This window comes from Neoarius graeffei, chromosome 19 (genome assembly GCF_027579695.1).
Source record: "Neoarius graeffei isolate fNeoGra1 chromosome 19, fNeoGra1.pri, whole genome shotgun sequence".
Lineage (NCBI taxonomy): Eukaryota > Metazoa > Chordata > Actinopteri > Siluriformes > Ariidae > Neoarius > Neoarius graeffei.
The window spans coordinates 20,745,783-20,773,094 of NC_083587.1; the positions used below are offsets into that span (position 1 = coordinate 20,745,783).

The following is a 27,312-nucleotide window of genomic DNA, read 5'->3' on the forward strand; positions in this document are numbered from 1 at the left end:
CGTAGGACGGAAGTAAAACGTACAGCGGAAATCAAAGTGACCAACATCTGGCAACGTTGTCAAAAGATGCGTGCGCCCTCTTTCGAATGCTGACGTAATCAAGCCGGAAGTTTCGTTTGTTTTGATAGCAATCAGGAAAGTTTGAAAAAAGTAGGCAGTAATCGTCATTTAAACTCGTTTTTGTGCAATACTTCGTTTGGAAAACAGTTTTCAAAATGGTGGCACTAACACCTGGCTGACACTTCACATTTCGAAGTCTCGCACAAGTCTCGTGAAGATTGCGTGGATAAGTGACGCCTGCCGTGGACCAAACAAACTAAATTCAACATGGCTAAAAACCGAATAGGCCGATAAGTATAACATTTAGGGCGGCATGGTGGTGTAGTGGTCAGCGCTGTCGCCTCACAGCAAGAAGGTCCGGGTTCAAGCCCCGTGGCCGGCGAGGGCCTTTCTGTGCGGAGTTTGCATGTTCTCCCCGTGTCCGCGTGGGTTTCCTCCGGGTGCTCCGGTTTCCCCCACAGTCCAAAGACATGCAGGTTAGGTTAACTGGTGACTCTAAATTGAGCGTAGGTGTGAATGTGAGTGTGAATGGTTGTCTGTGTCTATGTGTCAGCCCTGTGATGACCTGGCGACTTGTCCAGGGTGTACCCCGCCTTTCGCCCGTAGTCAGCTGGGATAGGCTCCAGCTTGCCTGAGACCCTGTAGAACAGGATAAAGCGGCTACAGATGAGATGAGTATAATATTTAATTGCAATTAGTTGCCGATATGAGTTACGATATAAGGTTACTAAAACCGAAAACGTAATTGAATAACATGTTAATTAAGAAATAAAGCAAGTTTAAAAATGACTTCAGTCAAAAAAAAACCTTCGTCACAGTGAACACATGAGCATGCGGGCACACACACACACAAAGTTGTGTACCAGGAGTTTGAGCAAAAGTACAAGTTTAAGATCTCAGGAACTGTTCTAAAGATGTTGTAAAGATACACTTCATTTCCTGCGAAGTCTTGCTTTGTTTTTGTTCTGTTTAACTTCTTGCAAGCAGCTCTGTTTAATCAGTCTGTTCACACCCACCTTCTATTTCATTTACAGGATTGAAACGGTGACAACTAACTGTGTGTCATGTCTCCATTTACAGGAAGGATGATAAAGAGTACGCTCTGAAGCAGATTGAGGGCACAGGGATCTCGATGTCTGCATGCAGAGAAATAGCAGTGAGTTTTTTTTGGGTCTGTATATAGAATCTTTCCAGGAACGACAAGATGGATTACAACCAATGGGGATGGGGGGTCAAAACTTATAACTCCTAATCACATCCTATTTTTGTAACTCGGCCAGTGTTGACTACAAATAAAACTTAAAACGCTAAATGAGCCGAGTTTTGCCAGATTGCTGTAAGAGATTACAGCATTCATAGGATAAGAGGCGGGTTTTGTAGGAACAAGGGACGGGCTTGAAAGTAACTCACTCACCCAAAATAATAATTCTGCAAAATCAAAAGCGGTGCATGAATCAGTTCTTTTTTGTTTTGTCTTCAAGGTTTTATAATTTGTGCATGTGTGTGTGTGTGTGTGTGTGTGTGGTGCGTACACAGCTGCTACGAGAGCTGAAGCACCCCAATGTGATCTCACTGCAGAAAGTTTTCCTGTCACATGCAGACCGCAAAGTGTGGCTTCTCTTTGACTATGCAGAGCATGACCTCTGGGTAATGTTTATATACACACACACACACACACACACACGCTTGTGTCAGTTAGTTTCCCATCTCACAACACTGCTCTTGAAAGTTGGAACAGTTTCTCTGAAAGTTATTAGGTGGTGACTAGTAACGGGCATGAAAAGAAAAATTTGAAATTCAAGAAAAATATTTAAACATAAAATCAGACATGATTTTAAGGACAGGTTTAACAAGAGGGCGTAACCCAAACACAGGTGAAGGGTGCCAATAATTTTTGTTTTGGGTGTAAATTCAGTGAAGCAACCCTTCACGTAATGGTTCTGTGCACAGACGAACACAGCCCTTTAGCAGGTTTGAGTACAGGCTTTAACAGATGTTAAATTGCAGCAACACAGTTACATATAATTCTGTGGCTGGATTTCAAAAGGTGTTCTACATTCTTTTTTTGTTTTGTTTGTTTGTTTGTTTTTAGCTCCACCCCTATATCCCAGCTCTTTATTAGCTCCACCCCTATATCCCAGCTCTTTATTAGCTCCACCCCTATATCCCAGATCTTTATTAGCTCCACCCCTATATCCCAGATCTTTCTTTGGCTCCACCCCTATATCCCAGCTCTTTATTAGCTCCACCCCTATATCCCAGCTCTTTCTTTAGCTCCACCCCTATATCCCAGCTCTTTTTTAAGCTCCACCCCATATCCCATTTCCTTTTTTAGCTCCACCCCTATATCCGAGTTCTTTTTTAGCTCCACCCCATATCCCAGTTTTTTTTTTAGCTCCACCCCTATATCCCAGTTCTTTATTAGCTCCACCCCTATATCCCATCTCTTTTTATTAGCTCCACCCCTATATCCTACCTTTTTTTTATTAGCTTCACCCCTATATCCCAGTTCTTTTTTTAGCTCCACCCCTATATCCCATCTCTTTTTATTAGCTCCAACCCTATATCCCACCTCTTTTTTATTAGCTTCACCCCTATATCCCAGTTCTTTTTTTAGCTCCACCCCTATATCCCATCTCTTTTTATTAGCTCCACCCCTATATCCCATCTCTTTTTATTAGCTCCACCCCTATATCCCACCTCTTTATTAGCTTCACCCCTATATCCCAGTTCTTTTTTTAGTTCCACCCCATATCCCAGTTCTTTTTTAGCTCCACCCCTATATCCCAGTTCTTTATTAGCTCCACCCCTATATCCCAGCTCTTTTTATTAGCTCCACCCCTATATCTCAGCTCTTTTTTTAGCTCCACCCCTATATCCCAGCTCTTTTTTATTAGCTTCACCCCTATGTCCCAGCTCTTTTTTTTAGCTCCACCCCATATCCCAGTTCTTTTTTTTAGCTTCACCCCATATCCCAGTTCTTTTTTTAGCTCCACCCCATATCCCAGTTCTTTTTTAGCTCCACCCCATATCCCAGTTCTTTATTAGCTCCACCCCTATATCCCAGCTCTTTTTTATTAGCTCCACCCCTATATCCCAGCTCTTTTTTATTAGCTCCACCCCTATATCCCAGCTCTTTTTATTAGCTCCACCCCTATATCCCAGATCTCTTTTTTTATTAGCTCCACCCCTATATCTCAGCTCTTATTAGCTCCACCCCATAACCCAGATCTTTTTTATTAGCTCCACCCCTGTATCCCAGCTCTTTCTTTAGCTCCACCCCTGTATCCCAGATATTTTTTTATTAGCTCCACCCCTGTATCCCAGCTCTTTCTTTAGTGCCACCCCTATATCCCAGCTGTTTATTAGCTCCACCCCTATATCCCAGATCTTTTTTTAGCTCCACCCCTGTATCCCAGCTCTTTATTAGCTCCACCCCATATCCCAGTTCTTTTTTTATTAGCTCCACCCCTGTATCACAGCTCTTTCTTTAGCTCCACCCCTGTATCCCAGATATTTTTTTATTAGCTCCACCCCTATATCCCAGCTTTTTTTTTTTTTTAGATTCACACCTATATCCCAGTTCTTTCTTTAGCTCCACCCCGTATCCCAGCTCTTTCTTTAGCTCCACCCCGTATCCCAGCTCTTTCTTTAGCTCCACCCCGTATCCCAGCTCTTTTTTTTTTTTTTTTTTTTTTTTTTTAAAAGCTCCACTCCTGTGTTTAAGCCACAGCCTCTGGTGGAAAAGCTCGGTTAGCGTATGTACATTTCTTGGCTCGTGTGTGTGTGCAGCACATCATTAAGTTCCACAGAGCCTCCAAGGCCAATAAGAAACCTCTGCAGCTGCCACGTGGGATGGTGAAGTCTCTCCTCTACCAGATCCTGGATGGTATCCACTATTTGCACGCCAACTGGGTCCTTCACAGAGACCTGGTGAGTGTGTGTGTGTGTGTGTGTGTGTGTACATGCGCACTTTTCTGCTGTTATCTTCCTTAAACAGTTTAGTCTGGCAGTTTCTATACGCTTGTTATGAAATGTTTTGATGGAATTGATGATTCAGTGGTGGAAAGCTGTCAGGAGGAGAACGAATGTTAAACTCTTCCTTGTTTCGGCTGCTGTGTGATTATCAGGAGCGCAGTTTGAGTAGAAATGTTACCAACTCGTATGTGCGGTAAAGTTACATGCTATGTGCCGAGTTGAAACAAATTGTTCATGAATTAGACACATAATTGGCTTTGTAAAGTGTGACATCACACAGTACAATTCAGTAAGCATACTTTTTTGTAATCTGACACCCGGGATGCCGCTAAACATTTTGGGGCCCTCTGAAAGAATATATTGCGCCCGCAAACAAAACAAAACAAAAAAAGACCCTTAGTTTATACAGATGAAGTGTTATTAGTGTAATTTTCTAACAAAAAACGCACATGAATTCAAATGTCTGTGTTTGTCAAAAAACAGTGATGACCCACTGGATCTGAACACCTCCGACTGAATTGATCACAGAAGACACAGACCTTGTTTATACCCTGATATTACTTTTCACCACTAGGTGTCAGTATTTAGAGACCTACCCAGGCTGTAGCTAGTAGATAAGTATAAACTTACCCTGTGTCTGAAATCGCTCACTCGTTCACTACTCCCTATATAGGGAATTACCACATAGAGGACTATATACTGAGCTCATTGGTAAAATGAAAAAAACACTTTCGGACACTCGTCCGTCGTGCTGGTATTTACATCATTACTGTTGTACAATTAAAACGTGCCAGATCAGTCGGCTGGTGGGTTTTCAAAATAATAAATACATGCATGTATTTTTTGTGGTAAATCCATATTATACTGAGCGTATTTCCCACATTAATAAATACAAAGTACCTGCATCTTTCAGTTTTTTTTTTTTTTAAATCAAGGCTGAATACTTTCTTCTTTGCTGCTGCCTTTTTATTTAATCAAATTTGAGACTTTTAAGTTGATTTCTTTCAACGCAACGGCAATGCATGATATTGCTTTGGTTAGTGGCCATCGGTTGTACACTACTTTTCATAATGCATTGTGGGATACTTTGACTGCACTATATAGGGTGTAAATAATCCTCACTAAGGTTTCGAACAGCACTGGAAAATGGCAAACTCACTATATAGGGAGCGATTTCGAACACAGGGTTGGTGTAAACTGGCCTTGCTGTCGCGAACACGCTTCCAAATTCATCCGTATGTCTCCTTCATGTCCTGACTCATTATATGCAGTTAAATTTCTAGGTTGACGAATAACTATTTAATTGATAGAAGATTACATGGGGCACTGCAAGTAATCCACTGAGGTTTTTTTTTTTGTGTGCTGTGCCAGTTTAATAGTAAATACAGTAATCAGCAATCCAGAGAAAAACTCAACATTCATCAACTTATTAAATAACAAGAAATATAAATGTGAACAATGGCAAAAGATCTAAACATACAAAGAGGTCAAATGGCAGAGAAAAAAATCCTTCAACCTCAAATATTTAGTATCTCAATGTTCAACAGCCCCAAATGAGCTCGATAACCGCTGCACATACTCTACATACAGTTTGAAAGTCACTTTTGGGCTTTGTTGTGCATAATTCAGAATCTGTCATATGATCATACTAACACACTGTGTTGTGAGAACTATGTATGTATTACTAATGTTTGGATGAAATGAGCTTGGTTAGTAACATTAGCTGATCATGAAGGGAAATGGTGATCTTAAAAGTAGCAATGGCAGTATTCGCTTTACATCTTAAGCCAAGCTATCTAACAATCATTTTAGCCAGTTCTTGTCCATTTCATTACTGGAATGTCGATATGAACGTGTTCAGCTAAAACTGTACTTGCTTGCTATAGCTCGCTGCTCACATGGTTAATGCAGCATCAGTACCATCAGCATGAGCCTTAACCTAGAGCTGCGTACCTAAACGTAACATCAGGTACAGGTACCGGTACAGAGGTTTAGATACAGGTCCGGACCTGTACCTGTACCTGAACAATTTGACAAATTCTTCTGAACTTCTTCAATAATGAAAGAAACATTAATAAACTGTTGACAACTTGTCAGTATCTTTATCCAAAGAAAACCGAACATAACTAGGTTTCCTACCTCACTTCTCAGTCACCCTATAGTTAACTTGGGACAAAAAGTCATAAGTTGTCTCACAGCGAGAAGTGACTACACTAGAGTACTACAGACTACGCGCAGTCCGCGGCCTTTAAATTGCGCGGCAAAATTACACAAAGCAACAAAGGCCTAGCCTGGGCTCGCCCATCCTAAGTGTGACGCAACACGGGGGCCTGCTGCGAACTTAGTCTGGCAAGGCAAGCTATCTCCAGCTCTTCCAAGCTCCCGAAAAATCGGGAGCCAATCAACTTTGAGCATCTCCAACGGCCCTGGGTAGAGGCGTGTTCAAGGCACTGACGTAGTAGAACTGCGACCGGAAGCCATAGATTGTTTACAGAATCTATGCTGGAAGCGCTTCATTCACTAGAAACATCACGAACATGGAGCAGCGGCAAGCCTTTGACACAGCGGTAGATGCTGTATTGAAAGCATTCAACGGGAAGTTCTCATTGAAAACAGAGCAAAGAGCAGCCCTGGAGGTATTTATCTTCTTCCTGTTACTCAAGCAGTTTCCGTCGCGTCGCATACGTCAGAGGAAAGAGTGATGTGATTGGTTTAAGCTTCGTCACAGCCTTTTCTGGCTTCGACCAGTAGCAAACTGAGGCATTTCAGGGAGGCGGGTCAACCACACGCTTTGGGAAACAGTTGGGCTTAATATCTTTGCCAGACCAAATGCTCGCAGAGCTTTGAAGTTGCGTTAGCCAGACTAACGAAGGCCACCAATGCCAGCAAAGGAAAAATGGCTGACCTGCTTTTGAGTCTTTTTGACCAATCAGAACGCTGGATCAGCCAAGCTCTTGCAATGTCTCGTGAGACTGTGGCGAGAGGATCTCAAATCAAAGATGGCTCTGATTTTCAAGTTTCAGCACGGCATCTTACGTCTTTTCCAGTGCTAAATTTTCGTCTTTGTGGTAGGATTTACGCATCTTCAGTCACCAAAATAAGCGTTGGTGTAAATTTATATCGGTACAGTACCGGTACTTCATGATCCGGTATTTTGGACCTGTACCGAATCGATTTTCACGGTACAGTACCTGTACACAGTACCGGTACGCAGCCCTACCTTAACCTCAAAACCCTTTATTCACAGATTGCTCTGTAAATATGTTATCAACAAAATACTGCTCACCTCCTTTTGTTTTAACTGGGAGGAGGGTTGAGGCAGGGTTTCTAATCCTGTGGCTGCATCTGTGCATGTTGAGGGCAGACCTCATTAGTGAACAAGCTAGTTATTAGCATGCATCTTAAAGTGCATATCACGGGTAAATTCAGGAGCAAGATCCATGTAATTCTCCTATTTTATATTAAACTTTGGTCAAATATCTGTCACATTCTGCATTCTCTGCAATTTTTTTACCTTGCGCAATACCAGAAAAATTCAGTTGAAATCAAGCCATTTGAGGCGAATTGGTCCGCCTCTGAAAAAACTTGGCATTTGGATTTCCCGGCAAACATTGATTTTCGTGACGTCGCATGCGGTACGCCTCCCTCTGAATCCTACGTCAGTGCTGGTTTGTTTATGACAAAACGACCTGGTGGTTTTCTGCAAATTTCTTCAACGTTATCGCATAATTATTAAAATGGTTAACAGATGTATTGTAGGAGGGTGTAGCAACACCAATCTTGATGGGATTAGTACTCATCGTTTCCCAAAAGACCGGACAATGAGAGAGAAATGGGAGCGCTTGGTCTACACAGGCTGTGCACTGAAACCATGCAAAGCTCTCGCAGCCTGCTGGCGCTTCCACAGGTGACATCACGAATCTGGCTCCAGACTCCCTTGGGATTTTTCCAGACGCGTTTTGTTATTTTTTTCTGCTGTAGACGGATGGCCTTGTGCAAAATTACCCTTCTGGATGAGTGTGTAAAGGGACTGTAGCGCTTTCGGCGTGTGGGTGGAGCACAGAGGACGGCAGGACAACGCTTTAGATATAGACAAGGCTTTTATTTCTCAACTTTTCAGTTAAGTCGCCGCTTTCTAGGAAGCGCCGTAAAACACACACACACTCAGTGTTCTGGTCCCGGGTTGCGCTCCCTCTGCTCTCCCTCTGCCTCCTTAAATAGGGAGCGGTTACTGGGAAAACACACAAAACACAGGTTAATCACCGTCAGGTGTAGCGATTCTGCCACTCACCTTCCCTGGCTCCGCCCTCCTGTCACAGACCGGCGCTTGACCACGCCCCCGCTGCCACATACCCCCACCGCCCGACTCAAGCCCGGCGCCCGTCCGCCTGCAGCCAACCCCCCCCCCCCCCCCCCGACGGGAGAGGAAGTCCGCCACGACCATCTGCGCTCCCGGCCTGTGGACCACCTTGAAGTTGAAGGGTTGGAGTGCCAGATACCAACGGGTGATCCGCGCATTGGCATCCTTCATGCGGTGGAGCCACTGGAGGGGCGCGTGGTCTGAACAGAGGGTGAAAGGGCGCCCCAGCAGGTAATAACGGAGGGCGAGGACCGCCCACTTGATCGCCAGGCATTCCTTATCAATCGTGCTGTAGCGCCCCTCATGCACCGACAGCTTCCGATTGATGTACAGGATGGGGCGATCCTCCCCCTCCACCTGCTGGGACAAAACGGCCCCCAGCCCTCTGTCCGACGCATCCAAGTCAGGGGAGTGTAAAAGTGGCCCCCCACACAGTGCAGCCTTTACCTCAGAGAAAGCCCGCTGGCACTGCTCCTTCCACTGGACCGGATCTGGCGCCCCCTTTTTAGTGAGGTCAGTCAGCGGGCTGGTGACGTCCGAATAATTAGGTATAAACCTACGATAGTAGCCAGCCAGCCCCAGGAACTGTCTCACCCCCTTTTTGGTCTTGGGCCTCGGGCATGCCGCAATCGCTGCCGTCTTATTAATTTGGGGACGCACCTGCCCGTTGCCCAAGTGGAAGCCCAGATACCGTACTTCCACCCGCCCAATTGCACACTTCTTCGGGTTGGCAGTGACACCCGCCCGCCTCAGCGACCTAAGGACGGCCCTCAGGTGTTGCAGGTGCCGCTGCCAGTCATTACTATAAATGATAATATCGTCGAGATAAGCGGCCGCATAGGTGGCGTGGGGCCGGAGGACCCTGTCCATCAGCCGCTGAAACGTAGCGGGTGCCCCAAACAGCCCAAACGGAAGTGTGACGAACTGGTGTAAGCCGAACGGTGTGGAAAAGGCCGTTTTCTCCCGGGATAATGGAGTCAAGGGGATCTGCCAATATCCCTTCGTCAAATCCAGTGTCGAGTAAAAGCAAGCTGTGCCTAGTCGATCGAGCAGCTCATCAATACGAGGCATTGGGTATGCGTCGAATTTAGACACCACGTTGACTTTTCTATAGTCCACATAGAACCGGACCGACCCGTCAGCCTTGGGAACCAAGACCACCGGGCTGCTCCAGTCACTGTGGGACCCCTCGACGATGCCCATTTCGAGCATGGCCTCAAGTTCTTCCCAAACCACCATTTTTTTGTGTTCGGGTAACCTATAAGGGCGGCTACGCACTACCACCCCCGGGGGCGTCTCTATGTGGTGTTCTATGAGGTTAGTGCGACCGGGCAGGGGCGAGAACACATCCGAAAACTCGGCCTGCAACTGGGCGACCTCCGTGAGTTGGGTCGGGGAGAGGTGGTCTCCACAGGGGACCGGAGAGGTACGTGATGCCAATGTCCCTCTTTGAACCTCCGGCCCCAGCTCCGCCTTCTCTGGAACTACCGACACCAACGCCACAGGGACCTCCTCGTTCCAGAGTTTAAGTAGATTGAGGTGGTAGATCTGTAGTGCCCCCTCCCTGTCTGTTCGCCTTACCTCATAGTCGACGTCCCTGACTCGCCGTGTGACCTCAAAGGGTCCTTGCCACTTGGCGATTAATTTGGAGCTTGACGTGGGCAACAGGACAAGTACCTTATCTCCCGGAGTGAACTCTCAAAGGCGCGTGCCCTTGTTGTACAGCCGGGCTTGCCGTTCCTGGGCCTGCCGCAAATTCTCCTGAGTTAGGTGGGTGAGTGTGTGGAGTTTTGCGCGCAGGTCCATAACATACTGAATTTCGTTTTTACTCTGTGAAGGTCCCTCCTCCCAATTTTCCCGCAGTACATCTAAGATGCCGCGCGGCTTACGCCCATATAATAGTTCAAACGGGGAGAACCCCGTGGAGGCTTGGGGGACCTCTCGCACTGCAGATGATAAGGGTTCGAGCCACTTATCCCAGTTACGTGCGTCCTCACTTACGAATTTTTTGATTATATTTTTGAGGGTGCGATTGAACCGTTCAACTAAGCCGTCCGTTTGTGGGTGATAAACGCTGGTGCGGATTGGCTTAATGCCCAGTAGCCCATACAGTTCGCTCAGTGTTCGTGACATAAACGAGGTGCCTTGGTCAGTCAGAATCTCTTTCGGGATTCCAACCTGGGAGATGACGTGGAAGAGGGCCTCTGCAATACTGCGTGCTGAGATATTGCGAAGAGGCACTGCTTCCGGGTATCGCGTTGCATAGTCCACCAGAACCAATATAAAGCGGTACCCTCGTGTTGACCGATCTAATGGCCCGACGAGATCCATCCCAATTCTTTCGAACGGGGTCTCGATTAATGGTAGGGGCCGCAAGGGCGCTTTTGGAATGGCCGCTGGATTTACTAACTGGCATTCGCGGCACGCCGTACACCACTTACGGACGTCGCCGCGAATCCCCGGCCAATAAAATCGGGCCATTATCCGGGCTAGTGTCTTATCCTGCCCTAGGTGTCCAGCCATGGGATTAAAGTGAGCCGCCTGGAATATCAATTCCCGGCAGCTCTTTGGAATTAATAACTGTGTGACTCGCTCTTTTGTCTGAGTGTCCTGCGTCACTCGGTATAATCTATCCTTCAAAATGGAAAAATAGGGGAAGGACGGGGTGGCGTTCGGCTGGAGCGTTTGACCATCGATTACTCTCACTTGGTCAAACGCGTGTCGCAGAGTCTCGTCTCGCGATTGTTCTAGTGGGAAATCCGCGAGGGATTCCCCAACAGAAAGAGGAGGAGCCGGCAGCTCCTCGCTCTGTTGCGGAGATGACGTAGACGGCTCTGCAACCACAGCTCCAGCCAAAGCGACACCGGGACCTCCCCCTGTCAAACGGCAGGACCCACTCTTTACTAGGCGCGTCATCAAACCCTGAAATCCCGGCCAATCAGTCCCCAAAATTAAAGAGTGGGTAAGGCGAGGATTAACCGCCGCCTTTACTATAGATTTTTCCCCTCTGAAATATATGTGGACCGACACCAAAGGGTACCTGTGAACATCCCCATGCACACACAACACCTTCACCCCCTGTGCTCCCCCCAATGCCTCGTCTTGCACCAGGCTTTGGTGGATCGAGGTCTGATTGCAACCCGAATCCACCAACGCCTGATATGTAGCCCCTTGTACACTCCCCGGTATGCGATATGCTCCGGCCCGATCGAGGGCAGCTTCTGGCGCGTCGGGGATCCGCACCACCGCGCCCACCTCCATTGCTGCGCACTGTTGCTGCAGGTGGCCCGGTTCCCCGCAGTGCCAGCAGACCGGCCCGGGCCTTCCCTCTGCAGCTGTGCTCTGGGGCTCACTCACCGGGGGGGGAGAGACAGACACAGAAGGGAGAAACGGGAGGGCACCACGGGTGCGGCGGGCCGGCTGGGGTGGAGCCGGCTCCCGCCTCCGTGGTGGGGGAATGGGGTGAGGACGGGACACAGAAGGGGGGGGGGGGAGGAAGAGAGAGAGAGAGAAGAGACGACGTTGTCGGTCGTCCTGCTGCTGGAACAGCCGCCAAATGATCCTCCGCCAGTCCTACGGCCTGATCCAGCAACGCCGGGCGGTGGCACTGGACCCACTCCGCGGTTCCGGCTGGTAAGCGGGCGATGAATTGCTCCAGCAACACCTGATTGATGATTCTCTCGGCGTCGCGATCGTCGGCCCTCAGCCACCGCCAGCAGGCGTCCCGGAGCTGCTGGCCGAACGCGAACGGCCGGCCGACTTCCTCCATCCGCAGCGCGCGGAAGAGCTGGCGCTGTTGTTCGGGCGTGCGCCCCACGCGCTGGAGGACTGCCCGGTGAAGGTCCGCGTAGGCCAGCCGGCGGTCGGCGGGGAGCTGTAGTGCGGCCAGCTGCGCCTCTCCTGTCAGGAGGGGGAGGAGGCGTGCCGCGCGCTGCTCCATCGGCCACCCCGAGGCTTTGGCGACCTGCTCAAACAAGGTGATAAACGCCTCGGGGTCGTCCTGCGGGCCCGTCTTGGTCATGGTGAGGGGAGACAGGCCCGCGGCCGGGGCGCTGGTGGACCCCGCCGACGCGAGGAGATGCCGGAACGCCTCACGATCTTCCTGCTGGGCCAGCACCAGGGCTTCGAAGCGGCGCTCCTGCTCCTTTCAGAGCGTGACGAGTGCCTGGTGCTGGCTCTGCTGAGCCATGGCGAGGGCGTGGACCAAGTCCGCGAACGGGGAGGATTCCATGGGACTGCAAGCTTGGTGCTCCACCTTTTCCCCGGGTTTCGGCACCACTGTAGCGCTTTCGGCGTGTGGGTGGAGCACAGAGGACGGCAGGACAACGCTTTAGATATAGACAAGGCTTTTATTTCTCAACTTTTCAGTTAAGTCGCCGCTTTCTAGGAAGCGCCGTAAAACACACACACACTCGGTGTTCTGGTCCCGGGTTGCGCTCCCTCTGCTCTCCCTCTGCCTCCTTAAATAGGGAGCGGTTACTGGGAAAACACACAAAACACAGGTTAATCACCGTCAGGTGTAGCGATTTTGCCACTCACCTTCCCTGGCTCCGCCCTCCTGTCACAGACCGGCGCTTGACCACGCCCCCGCTGCCACAGGGACATACTTTCATATTAAAAAAAAAAAACAAAATGAAATTGGTCCAGAATATGCACTTTAACCTAGCTGGCGCACAAGCTGCACCTACAAATTCACTGAGCTCTTTGCAGACCAAAATTACACTCCTTACTCATCTCATTTTCAGTGGCAATAAAGGTAACCTATGAAATATTTAAGTAAAACGACTCCGCATTATAAGTTAAGTTGTTAGCTTGATCATCCAAGCAGTGGTTATGGCACAATAATAATCTTCTGGAGTATTAACGTTAGCATGTGAAGTTAATAGCCACCAAAGGAAGGTCAGTGAATAAATGTATAGGCTACCTTTCTTCGGGGGGGACTGGTAACTAATTGTCGGCCCTTTTTCTCTCTCTCTCAGCTTTCTGCTGCCTTGCTTTACGTTTCTGGCAGCCCAACTTCTTCACAATGGTGTCAATTCACCATCAATTCTGCTTCTACCATGCGCAGCTAACGTTAGTGTCATGCTCTGGCTCCGCCTACACAATACTGTACCATGTCATGAATAGGGAGGGGGTGAAATATAAAGATGATCTCTCCTAATAATTTTGTCGAAAATGGAAAACCAAGCTAGAAGAGCCAAAATTATTCAAAATATTTTTATTAAATTAACTTACACATGGTAGTAATATTAATGTTGTCCTCTGAAGGCCCCTTGTCAATGCTGAGCCCTTAGAATTGTCCTAACTCCTCCTCCCCCCCCAAACGGCACCCCTGCTGACACCAGCTTCTTAATAACAGAGCTGAGATGTGTGGAAAGAAAGCGTCCTCTTGCTTTCGGTTGCATGGCAATACAAGATTGATTTGCTATTCTGTTCAGTTGAACAAGTAGTCATTAGTGCTGACGTGTTACTGAAAGACACATTTACCTCCATGAACTTTCACAACACTTTTAATCACTTAGGAGCAAGGCCCATTTTCTTAAAAGCGTGTAATTACCTTTCTGACGCCGTGGTAGGGATTAGTCATCTCTATTTACTACTTTAAACCTTTAAATGCTAGAAAATGTCCTGATAATCCTCCTCACCGGTGATTTTGCACCATTTTCAGTAATTGCTCTGGGTTTATCACCATTCTGTGTTCTTTCACACAGCCCAGGAGCCATGTGCATAGAATTTAAAAGCGCTAATAAATCAATGTAAGTGGCGTAGTAGTTGTAGAAAGCGATCTGATGATGTCATCAGAGATCAGCGAAGCACAATATTTAAAGATTTATACCCAAAAGTTACGTCTTTTATATCGCACTGTTAAACATCCTCTAGACTAACCAGACTAAGGCCCTGTCCACACGGCAACGGATTCAGGTGACTCCGATACAATTGCTTATCGTTTAGGCCTGGCGTCCACACGGCACCGGCGTTTTGGGTGCCCAAAACGCAATCTTTTTGAGAACGGGTTCCAGAGTGGAAAGATCTGGCAACGTTGCCGTTGTGAAGTCGTCTGGATGAGTAGAACGGATTTGTTTACGATGACGTCACAACCACATGACTGTGAGTGCTTCACGCCGGGTAGAAGTATAACGAACTCGATGCGAGTTGTCAACAAATCCTATAACTTGGTTCATGAAACGCGCTTACAAAATATTTTCACTGTGAATATTTATTGTGTAATGGTGCAGAGAGAGAGAGAGAGAGAGAGAGAGACTCTGCCCTTAGGGCAGAGTCAATCCCGCCAGCAAAAATGGGGGAAAAAAAAGGAGCGATCTAACCTCTTCAGATGTTGGTTTAAGTCCGACAATACATTCCTCAAAAAGGGCGTAGAAGAGCAAATTAATCCATCAACATGTAGCATTCAATTTATTCCGGACCATTAAAGACGCCGCCTTCCGCGTAGAATCATACGTCAGCCTCGCCGCCATATTGGATAGGTCAAAGCGGAGAATAAAGATTCATGTGCTGCGTTTAACTGTACCAACAGGTTTACCGTCCAAACGAGATCACATGGGATTACCTTTCACAGGTGAGAAACAACAAATTAATCCATCAACGTGTAGCATCCAATTTATTCCAGACCATTAAAGACGCCGCCTTCCGTGTAGAATCATACGTCATCCTCGCCGCCATATTGGATAGGTCAAAGCGGAGAATAAAGATTAGCTGCGTTTAACTGTACCAACAGGTTTGCCGTCCAAACGAGATCACATGGGATTACCTTTCACAGGTGAGACTGGAAAAATACTTTTCATTGTATTTGGTCATTATAATGTAATTTTACGAACAGATTTTCCTGACTTTGTGGCTAATATGAAGTCTCGCGCATAATAGTTTATGCGCATGCGTCCTTACTTCTTCTATTGTTCTGGTGTCTCCGAAGGGACCGTCTTACAGCGCCCCTAGAGGTGTGGCATGTGTATTGCATCGTTTTCAGCAAGCGTTGCGTTGCCATATGGACCTGATATTTTACTGATCGTTGCCCATTTGGACGCGATATATTTTTAAATAACATCTCGTTGCTGTTGTCATGTGGATGTAGCCTAAGCTGCTTAATTAAACTATTTCAGGCAGTTTCATCCTTACAGGAAATGACCTTTTAAACCCATACTGTTGACACGTCTGGTCATGTGACTGTTTTAGGTGTAAAATGCTCCAAATGCAGGCTGCAAAATGAACGATGTGTTCTTATCTTTCTCTCCTCCTGTCCAGAAACCTGCAAATATCTTAGTAATGGGCGAGGGGCCAGAGAGGGGCCGCGTCAAAATAGGTATGACCTCACACACTCTGTCTTATTTCATACTGTATGTAATGAATAAAACTCTCCTAGAGGAGTGCTGTTATAGCAAGACAACTGACGATGGAGTTACTGTTTTCATATAACTGCACACTCTAAAGTGTTTTATTCCTCTTCTACCACAGTGCTGCCTTTTTTTTTTTGCTTTAGAGTGTATCCAACGTGAATTTGTTACTATAGAAATGATAACGTATTTGAACGAGCGGCTGTGATTTGAAATACAGTCAGAGATACTGTCAGACCAATCAGAATCGAGAATTCAACAGAGTTGTTGTTGTTGTTGTTGTTGTTATTATTATTATTATTATATAGGTGTAATAATAATGTAATAAAAGATTTTCGCATTCTGGTTCTGTAGTGACTGTGTGTGTGTGTGTGTGTGTGTGTGTGTGTGTGTGTGTGTGTAGCGGATATGGGCTTTGCCCGGCTCTTTAATTCACCGCTGAAGCCTTTAGCCGATCTGGACCCTGTGGTGGTTACTTTTTGGTACCGAGCACCAGAGCTGCTGCTGGGGGCCAGACATTACACCAAAGCCATTGGTAAGATGTGTGTGTGCGTGCACGCGTGCTCATGCAAGTATAAAGATTCATGTTTCCTTGTACAGTTAAACAGATCAGTGTGGGTCCTTGTATGTGCTGCATGTTCCGTCTCATTCCTTGTAAAACTGTAACGTTCAGCCTGCTTTTAAAAGCTTTCTTTCTACATCTAGTTGTATTGTGTGTATTATGAATTTTGCCATATTTTCAGCATATAAATTTATTTTTCCATTGTCCAAAACTGATAAAAGTATCTTTCTAAAAGTTTTTCATAATATTTTATACGATGATGTAAAAATAGATTCATTAGTCCGAGGGGTGTCGGCGGTCACTTTAGCTGTCTTTAGAGCTCTATTTCCAGTTAAAGGGATCCTCCAGCAGATTTATTCTCTAAGTTATCTTAAGTACAAGTAGTCCCAGAGTTCAAAAATCAAACTGTCATTTTCAGAGACCAAACGGTGTTTGAGAAAAATGAATTTTCTTTAAAATGTCAGATGGCCTTCCAGCGGTGGTGACACATACATGCAATGACATCAGGTAGCGGTCACTTGGAACAACTTAGCTGTTTATATTCTCTGTTTACGTCGTCGTTTTGCTATTTTTTATCCCCCGCTGGCCGAAAGGCCCAAAGGGGGATTATGTCGTGGCTCTGTCTGTCCGTCCCAGGAAAGGGTGCTCACCTTCTGAAATCAACTCGTCTCACGATTTTTGGAGGAATTTCACAAAACTTGACGAGGCATTGTTATATGTCGATAATACGCATATTGTCATTTAGTTCAATTCGGTCACATTTTACCAGAGTTACAGCCCTTGATTAACAAAATTATACTTTGACAATTTCACAAGAGTGTATTTTCCTTCGGAAATCAACTCCTCTCACAACCGGAAGCTACTGAATTTGAATCACAGACTTCCAATTTTATTAGTTTTTACTGAATTTGAGTTTTTAAACAAGTGTGCCTCACTGTGTAGCATATAAATGACACAATCACTAAAAAAATAAGCACAAGCTGGAACGAGACTCCATTTTCCACAGAAAAAATGCCAAGTGTGTTGGATCAGCTGTGGCAGAGAGTCACCGACAGAAACTGGATCAGACATGAGACCTCACGCTGCAGAACCTTTTGTACATGATCTAAAGAAAGTGTGCGTGTGTGGGGGGCGGCGTGCTCCAAAATCTGTTTTAAACCATGCCACACACTCTGTTAATCTCCCCAGCACCATGTAGATCATGTAAAAAAAAAAGATTTTAGAGCACGAAGTGTCATGTCTCGCTGCGAGTTGAGCCATTTTAAACCGAGGTTTTAGAGCACGCAGCCGTACACGCACTTTCTGTAGATCATGTAAAAAAGATTCTGCAGCATGAGGTCTCGTGTCTGATCCAGTTTCTGTTGGTGACTCTCTGCCACAGCTGATCCAGCACACTTGGCCTTTTCTCTGTGGAAATGGAGTCTCGTTCCAGCTTGTGCTTTCTTTTTAGTGTCATTGTTGCATTTATATGCTACACAGTGAGGCATACTTATTTAAAAACTGATAAATTGGGTAAAATACTTGTAAAACTACGATGTAAACAAAATATAAACGGCTGAGTTGCTCCAAGTAACGACTACATGATGTCATCGCATACGTCAGAACTATGGACCCTTTTCACGTGACGTCACGACAAACGCGGCCGCCATTTTGGACGTGTACTACCAGTAGTTTACCACAGCCAGCATTGAGGAACGGCAGCAAAGAAAGTGTTTATTTTCAGCAAGACTTCCATCATGCCACTATATTGTTGTGCACCTGGATGTAGTAACCATCAACAAACAAGGCAAGGGTTATCATTTTATCGGATCCCGACGGAGAAGATGGATAGCGGCCATTAACAGGAAAGATTGGCAGCCCTCGGCATACCAACGCTTGTGCAGTGACCACTTTGTTGGAGGTAAGACGAATAAAATTAGCCAGAAAAGGCATTACATTGCTGTTAACATTCTGTGGCGGCGAGTGTGTAACCAAATAGGCTAAAATAACCCATTGTAACCTCTTTGTTCTTCTGTAGTAGCTATTAGCTAACGACATTAGCTAGCGTTGTGTTCCTTTGCTGTTGGTAGACTGTAGGACAGATCAGAGGCAGTGTCCTACAAACAGCGCTTAATTTGAGGGGGAGCAAGCCGGAGCATGCTCCGGAACCTCGGGCGTTGGCTCCGGCAGCTATTTACACTGGATCCAGTGATCCGACACCTCTCTTGACTATGTAACAAAAAAAAAACGATTGTCTTTAGGCTTGCCATCCTTCCACTTGCGAGTGGTAAGTGATCTGCGCTGGGATCACACACACAGCGGCTCAGTCCCGAATCGTGGCTCGTGCACTTCACTCGTGCGCTCTGTGAGCTGCGCAGGGCCGGAGTGCGCACCCTCCAGAGGGCACTCACTGTTCAGGGCGGAGTGATTTGGAGCGCAGGATGCCTGCGGAGCCGAGCGTATCCGTGTATTGGTGTTGCTGTGTGCACGCGAATCGTGTATTGGTGTTGCTGTGTGCACACTAATCGCTTTTAAAAACGTTAATCTGATGATCCGCTGATACGGTCTAATGTAAACATGGGCTAAGTGTTCAAAACAAGAGGAACATGTATTTGTCTCTTAAATCCAGGCCGTTCCCTGTAATCTGTAACAACAGTTGGAGAAAGTAATGGCAAATAGCGAGTGCACAAACCATAGAAGGTAAACTGTACACAGCGCCAGGGCAGTGTGATGGTATGTCTACTTTTAGATTGTGTTAGCTTATCAATGAACACACTCGTCACTCGATGAGTTTCACGTCTTTACGACGGATACTTAAATGTGTGTTAGGTATTATTGTTGCAGTCTAAGCAGTCATTGTAGCAGCTAGATGAGCGAGAACCGAAAGGGTCTGTGCCATAAACCGTTATTTCTGTACGGCGTTGCTAATGTGTCGTTACTGTTATTTCTCCCTCTGCTCGCCCTGTAAATGCCCTACGTCGCTGGATAGCGAAGGTGTTTTCTGCATCTCGCTCCTTTTTCTTGTATGTTCTCCGTTTGTCGCCTTCCTCGCATTCAAACCAATTCGAGCCGAAGTCCGCTACATGTCCAAAATGGTGGTCGCGTTTACGAAGGTCACGTGACTGAAAAGGGTCTATAGGAAGCCCATCTGGCATTTTAAAGAAAATTAATTTTTTCTTAAACACTATCTGGTCTCCGAAAATGAAAGTTTGATTTTTTGAAATCTGCAACTAATTTTATATAAAATAAGCTTGAGAATAACTCCGCTGGAGGATCCCTTTAAAATGGCCCAATTTCAACTTTATTGCAGCGAATCGTACGTTTATACTCACCTTCATCCCTTTTCACGCTTTCTGTCGCTCGTTTTCAGATATTTGGGCAATCGGCTGCATCTTCGCCGAGCTCTTGACCTCAGAGCCGATATTCCACTGTCGGCAGGAGGACATTAAGACCAGCAACCCGTACCACCATGACCAGCTGGACCGCATCTTCAACGTCATGGGCTTCCCTGCAGGTAATCCTGAAACACAGCATTACTTTTATACCAACAAGTAAAAAAATACCAAGAGGTATTATACATGTTCAATCGATGCATTTGTTGCAGCACAAATATTTTGGTTGTTTGGAAAAGCAACCTGCTAGAAGTCACTAATTAATTCCCAGCCATCTGGATGTAAGTTCCCAAACACGGCTAACAAGAAGAAGAAACCAGGACTGAAATGAGCAGAGATGAATGTGCAGGCTTAGTTAGTTTTCCTCAGTACAACTTGCCACATCATTATTTTGGTGCACAACAATGTCATCAAAGTGCATGGTGTGTTTACGCTATTGTTAACTCCTACGCGGCGGAAGTGCTCAGATTCCCGTTGTTCCTTTGTCTGCTCAGCTGTTTGGCTAAAGCTTCTTCTGTCTTCTCAGTTTTCACATCATAATAATAGAAAAAAGAAAAACCTTCTGAAATGCTCTGTTAAAAATACTGGATCTGTTTCTATGAAGGCTTATCGTAACCAGAATTTATACGTTTTTGGTGTTTGTGCTTAATTTTTGGAAGAAATGCTGAGAAAATCTTTGCGGATGACTGGATGAGTCTCAGATCCTCACCTGACTGCCTTAACTGGAGATAGAATCACCGGGAAAGGAAATTTGAGACGTTTGAGCATTGCAAGAAAATTATGGAAGTTATAAACCGACACTTGGGTTTGTGTGTTCAGAATCAGGAAGTAATAAAGAAATAACTGGTTTTGTTATCAAGTTTGATTTTATTTTTACACATTAAACAACAAATGTGAATCAAGTTCAGGTAGGAGTGACATACTTTTTTTTTTTTTTTTTATTTCATTTATAAAGCGCATTTATATTGTAGTACTCCTAAAGCACTTGACAAAATACTATAAAATATCTGATGGGAAATGTATAAAAAAAATCAAGTTTATTTTTATAGCGCTTTTAACAATAGGCATTGTCGCAAAGCAGCTTTACAGAAATTTAAAGACTTAAAACATGAGCTAATTTTATCCCTAATCTATCCCCAATGAGCAAGCCTGTGGCGACGGTAGCAAGGAAAACCTCCCTCAGATGACATGAGGAAGAAACCTCAAGAGGAACCAGACTCAAAAGGGAGCCCATCCTCATTTGGGTGATAAGAGACAACGTGATTTTATAAATAACTCGCTTCTATAACTGTGTCCTATATAGTCACAAAGTAGAACTGTGAAACCAGGAAATTCATTATATATATATTGTGTTGCCAATGATATTTGTGGGGGGAAAATTATAAAACCACTGACTTAAAAAAAAAACCTTCCAGGAAGACGCATACAATAACGTTGTTGCCAACAAGTAATTCTAACTGTTATTACTAAATAAATGTTTCTTTTGTTTCTTACAACCCCGATTCCAAAAACGTTGGGACAAAGTACAAATTGTAAATAAAAATGGAATGCAATAATTTACAAATTTAAAAAACTGTTATTGTATTCACAATAGAACATAGACAACATATCAAATGTCGAAAGTGAGACATTTTGAAATTTCATGCCAAATATTGGCTCATTTGAAATTTCATGACAGCAACACATCTCAAAAAAGTTGGGACAGGGGCAAGAAGAGGCTGGAAAAGTTAAAGGTACAAAAAAGGAACAGCTGGAGGACCAAATTGCACTCATTAGGTCAATTGGCAATAGGTCATTAACATGACTGGCTATAAAAAGAGCATCTTGGAGTGGCAGCGGCTCTCAGAAGTAAAGATGGGAAGAGGATCACCAATCCCCCTAATTCTGCACCTACAAATAGTGGAGCAATATCAGAAAGGAGTTTGACAGTGTAAAATTGCACAGAGTTTGAACATATCATCATCTACAGTGCATAAGATCATCAAAAGATTCAGAGAATCTGGAAGAATCTCTGTGCGTAAGGGTCAAGGCCGGAAAACCATACTGGGTGCCTGTGATCTTCGGGCCCTTAGACGGCACTGCATCACATACAGGCATGCTTCTGTATTGGAAATCACAAAATGGGCTCAGGAATATTTCCAGAGAACATTACCTGTGAACACAGTTCACCGTGCCATCCGCCGTTGCCAGCTAAAACTCTATAGTTCAAAGAAGAAGCCGTATCTAAACACGATCCAGAAGCGCAGACGTCTTCTCTGGGCCAAGGCTCATTTAAAATGGACTGTGGCAAAGTGGAAAACTGTTCTGTGGTCAGACGAATCAAAATTTGAAGTTCTTTATGGAAATCAGGGACGCCGTGTCATTCGGACTAAAGAGGAGAAGGACAACCCAAGTTGTTATCAGCGCTCAGTTCAGAAGCCTGCATCTCTGATGGTATGGGGTTACATTAGTGCGTGTGGCATGGGCAGCTTACAAATCTGGAAAGACCCCATCAATGCTGAAAGGTATATCCAGGTTCTAGAGCAACATATGCTCCCATCCAGGCGACGTCTCTTTCAGGGAAGACCTTGCATTTTCCAACATGACAATGCCAAACCACATACTGCATCAATTACAGCATCATGGCTGCGTAGAAGAAGGGTCCGGGTACTGAACTGGCCAGCCTGCAGTCCAGATCTTTCACCCATAGAAAACATTTGGCGCATCATAAAACGGAAGATACGACAAAAAAGACCTAAGACAGTTGAGCAACTAGAATCCTACATTAGACAAGAATGGGTTAACATTCCTATCCCTAAACTTGAGCAACTTGTCTCCTCAGTCCCCAGACGTTTACAGACTGTTGTAAAGAGAAAAGGGGATGTCTCACAGTGGTAAACATGGCCTTGTCCCAACTTTTTTGAGATGTGTTGTTGTCATGAAATTTAAAATCACAGAAGTTGTCGAAAAGAGTATTGAGACCACTGAGCTCTAGCTCCGAGCCTTTTCCGGGAAATAAGAGTTTGGGTCATGGCGACAGTGTGTGTACGTCAGGCTCGGTTCTGAGGTTTCAGTTTCGAAAACTGTAAGAGGTAAGAGTAGAATAATATAAAGTATAGACACTTGGTATATTTTACTTCTGTGATTTTTTTTTTTTTTTTTTTTTTTAATTGTTCATTTTTGGATTACGCTTCATTTTTGTGGCTACTGCCTCATACTGTAAATATATATGCTATATTTACTGTATGGACATGGTTTCAGAAAACAATTTAATTTATAAGCAGTAGCCACATGGACCCATAGGGTTCCGAAATTTCCCCCCCCCCGTAGAAGCCTGTAGAAACCCGACCCATCGACTTCACTGGGGGTCTGTGGAAAGTCAGTGACAGTAAGACGGGGCTGGACGCTGGGTTTCTATATGATAGTTGGAGGAACTCTCAAATTTCTTTTGAATGTCATGTGACTGACAACGTTTTAAAATTATACGTCGCACCGATCAGAGGAATTCAAGCTCAGTCCATGCAGTGTGTTGGCACATGAAGTCATGAGACCCGCTGCTGCTCGTTTGTTTGTTTTTTGTTGTTGTTGTTGTTGTTGTTTTTTATCCCTATCAGTATCCAGTTCCTATTTCCATTTGTATATACTGTAAATAAAATTGTAGAGTTTGTTACTTGCTTTCCTTTAGGTTCAGTAAAGGCTGTTTATTTTAAGCCAGGCAATGGAGGGGAAATGTAGCCAGCTAGCTGTTAGCTGTGCGAAATGGCAAGCGTTGCTAATGTTGTCGATATGATTTTGGAGAAGACTTGATTTTGATGCTCTTCCTTATGAGGAGAGGCTCGAAATTAAACAACAGGGCAGATCAATGCCCAGGATCGATTTAATTCACAAGTCACCGAGACACAATCGCTCATGTCAGCTGTCTTAGGATGACAAAGTAAACTGGTTAACTGGGAGTGCTTTGACCGAGAGAGTGTCCTGTTGGCCTTGTCTTTTAATGAGACCATCCCGGGGATGGATTATTGGGTCAAAACTGGGTTTTGGAGATTTGACCAACTTTGACAGAGCATACAAAAAGCATGAGAAAAACAAGGGACACTTAAATTCATGTGCATGCTTCAGTTTACTTGGCAGAGTCGGAGTCAGTGGTCGAGTTGTAAAATCAAACTGGGGGGATGGTGAAATTTTTAGTCGCGTGTCGACCCATCGGTCGGTCCGTCGGTGGGAAACTGGTTTGCTTTTAGGAGGGTTTGCACACAACGTAGGTCTGTGGACCTTGTTCATTTACCAGACATTCAGTATTTTGTGCTGATAAAGTGTGTAGTACACACTGTGTACCCTTTTTATTGTTGTAAAAAACATAATACACTGGTATTTTACTGTAAAACATGCACAGTGTGGATGTCATGTGTCATATTTAGTCAGTCTCCTGGCTGACATACCGACCACATTCTCCATATTAGGGTGAAATGCAGATGACCAATTTGAAGTGTAACTTCATAGTCATGGTAGGCTCCTTTTATTTATTTTAAAGATATTTTTTTGGGCTTTTTTCACCTTTTTATTATTGGATAGGACAGTGTAGAGACAGGAAATGAGCGGGAGAGAGAGACGGGGAGGGATCGGGAAATGACCTCGGGCCGCAATTGAACCCGGGTCCCCGGATTTATGGTATGGCACCTTATCCACCTGAGCCACGACGCCCCGGTAGGCTCCTTTTAAATCATTTGGTAAATAATTTATTAAAACCTCAGCAGGCAATGTAAATGAACAGCTGAATCTTTTCATATCAAGTCAATAGAATTTTTATTCAAAGCTGAACATTGAGTTAAATACAGAGGTAGGTAGGGAACCAATAAGCTAAAACAAGCAACAGTAAATTGTAAATCAGCCTTGCATGTTGTGACCGGCTCTCTAATGAGGCAATGAAGCCTTCAAAATTGCTAGTGTCGTTTATTTTAGCCTTCCTGTCTTGAATAACACTTTTTGTTGCCTGAAGAATAACACACGAACGTCCAGGCTGATTAAATTAATGGCCTTATACAAGAAATCAAAGCTAACGTGAACCTGAGTAAGCTATCGATAGCTGGCTAGACTCCAAACTAACATTCATTATGATAGCTGTGTTGTTATCCGCCGCCCACAAATTAGGCTACATAACGGTAACTTTACAGCATGATAGTGGGCTCACAGAAAGTGGGACTGATATTCGTAACTCTTGACTTACCTCCTGAAATGTTTTTTTTTTTTTCTTGCGATCTTAAATCCGAACTTGCTTAGGTCTTGCTGTCCACTCCGCTTGGCCATGATGCTGCAATCCGCTGCTGTCACTGACGCCGAATGAAATCAAAAATAACGGAACCCCAACTGAATGTCACCTCCTCAAACGCTTCGCTTGCGCGCGCCCTCTCTCGCGGTAGCTTATTGTATGCTCAGTTTCAGCAAAGCTACGTGGAATGACATTTCTAATTCCAATGTTAAATAGAAGTAATGTCCACATTTATTGATAAAATTGCTCAAGGGAAGGGAGGGGGGATGATTTTGACCATTTTTTGTTCCGGGGGGATGGCATCCCCCCTCAACTCGAGTACTAGTCGGAGTAGAACAGGCAGAATTTGCATATAAATAACAACAAATTGACATTTTATTACGTAATCCTAAAACCGAGCTTCCCCGATTGCAAAGACCACCAGTCGCCACTGTTTTAGCCAACCATTTGGATTTGTCACTTTACTCTGTTGAGAATATCTCATTTCACCTGTCTCACTGTCACTTGTCGTGGTTGCACAAACCACAGCTCAGTGTCGAGCACAAATATAGAAAGTGAAGTGTCACCTGTCTCTTTATCACTCGCTAATGTGGACTGGAAAAAAAAACTGCTGCAAACTTGCTTTAGAAAAGCTGGCCCGGTCCTCATCTGTGTCTGTGTTGTATGTCCAGTGCAAGGCTGATAGCAAGGGTTTGTTTGTTTGTTTTATTTTTTTACAGGCTACAGTACTGGACAAAAATCTTAGGCACCCTATTTTTTTTTTTCTCCTTCACACTAACTTTTTATTATAGATTCCTATTTTATGATTTCTACATTATCAAGTCAAAACATGACAAACGTTTTAGAGTCCAAACGTTCATTTTCCAGCACAAAATAAAATGTTACAGGAAAAAAAAAGTTTGTATCTGAGCAGCATATTCCATAAGAGAGCATTTTTCAGATGAAAAAAGAAAACCTAATGAAGGCTGCTGGGTTTTGGTGCAAAATGAAGAAGCGAGTGTGACAGTCAAAGTGTCCAGAAGAACTGCGGCTGGTTCTGTAAGACGCTCAGTAAAACCTACAGCTCATTTCCGCATACAACTGCACTCACTGGACCTCAGACTACCATTTTATTTTTTTAAAACGAAGGGTCATCTCACACCAAATATTGACTGTTTGATTTATTATGGCTTACTGATTACTGTTTATAGTATTTTTTTTAATGTTGAAACATTTCATTTCATTATTTTTACGCCATTTTTAGTCTACAGCATTTCTTTACATGTGACTAAGACTTTTGCACAGTACCGTACTTCTCCAAATTTTAGGCCTATTTATTTTCATTTTGTTTCCAGATAAAGATTGGGAGGACATTAAGAAGATGCCAGAACACTCCACGCTGATGAAAGACTTCAGAAGGAACACGTGAGTCTCTGCCTTCATTGTGTTTGTGCATGGTTTCGAGTGAAGACCGTGTCGTAGCCAGTTGCACATCTCGTCCAGCTAGAAACGTATGAGCTTTATGTAATGATTGACCGACTGTAGCTTAGTGACCGTAACTATGCACAAGGACAAGCTTTACAGATGTTACGATCAGCTCCAGGATTGTGGTGTGCAGGCTGCTTGTGAAGTCTATTTTAAATGGTACAGTTTTCAGACCGATTCGATTTGTTCCTGAATTGCTATTCTGAGATTTTAGTGCCATTTAAAATCTAGTGGAAAGCCTTCACAGAAGAACGGAGGTTATTATGACCGCTGGAATGGGATGATCAACCAAATTGAGGTGTCCGCTTACTTTTGGCTATATAATGTATACACTGTCACTTTGTTTTCTTTTTGCAGATACACTAACTGCAGCCTTATAAAATACATGGAAAAGCATAAAGTCAAACCTGACAGTAAAGCGTTCCACTTGGTGAGTTTTGAAACGCAGAGCCGTAGCATAAAATGAAGAAAAACGTTCATCGCAAAACTGAAACCAGTTGGCTCAAAATCTTAAGATATTATCCTTAACAAATTAGAAAAAAAATCTAAAAATGAGAAATGATTCGATGCTGTATCCACATCACTGATATGAGTCTTGTCTCTGTTTCAGCTACAAAAGCTGCTCACTATGGACCCAATCCGCAGGATCACATCTGAACAGGCCATGCAGGACCCGTACTTCCTGGAGGAGCCTCTTCCCACCTCTGAGTGAGTGACTCTGCTCTCTTCTTGCTCAGACATGAAGCATAGTGTTTTGCCTCAAACGGGAGTTCTTCTTTTTAACTTCTTGTGTGTGAGTGTAATTTGATGGTGGGTTTTTGTCCCCCCCCCAGTGTCTTTGCCGGTTGCCAGATCCCGTACCCCAAGCGCGAGTTCCTGACTGAGGAGGAACCTGAGGACAAGGCAGATAAAGTGAGGAAATT

At 44.7% G+C, this 27,312-nt stretch overlaps 1 protein-coding gene across 1 annotated transcript in view; it reads left to right on the top strand.

Moving 5' to 3' along the window:
• The window catches only part of cdk8 (cyclin dependent kinase 8), a 41,670-nt gene that overhangs the window by 9,382 nt on the left and 4,976 nt on the right, over positions 1 to 27,312 (top strand). Inside the window, exons 2-11 of the mRNA XM_060899843.1 lie at positions 1,141 to 1,216; positions 1,597 to 1,707; positions 3,853 to 3,993; positions 15,659 to 15,716; positions 16,151 to 16,282; positions 19,659 to 19,802; positions 26,260 to 26,329; positions 26,747 to 26,819; positions 27,000 to 27,097; positions 27,223 to 27,301. Of these exons, the coding sequence (XP_060755826.1) occupies positions 1,141 to 1,216; positions 1,597 to 1,707; positions 3,853 to 3,993; positions 15,659 to 15,716; positions 16,151 to 16,282; positions 19,659 to 19,802; positions 26,260 to 26,329; positions 26,747 to 26,819; positions 27,000 to 27,097; positions 27,223 to 27,301 (982 nt within the window). The remainder of the gene's footprint in view (positions 1 to 1,140; positions 1,217 to 1,596; positions 1,708 to 3,852; positions 3,994 to 15,658; positions 15,717 to 16,150; positions 16,283 to 19,658; positions 19,803 to 26,259; positions 26,330 to 26,746; positions 26,820 to 26,999; positions 27,098 to 27,222; positions 27,302 to 27,312) is intronic.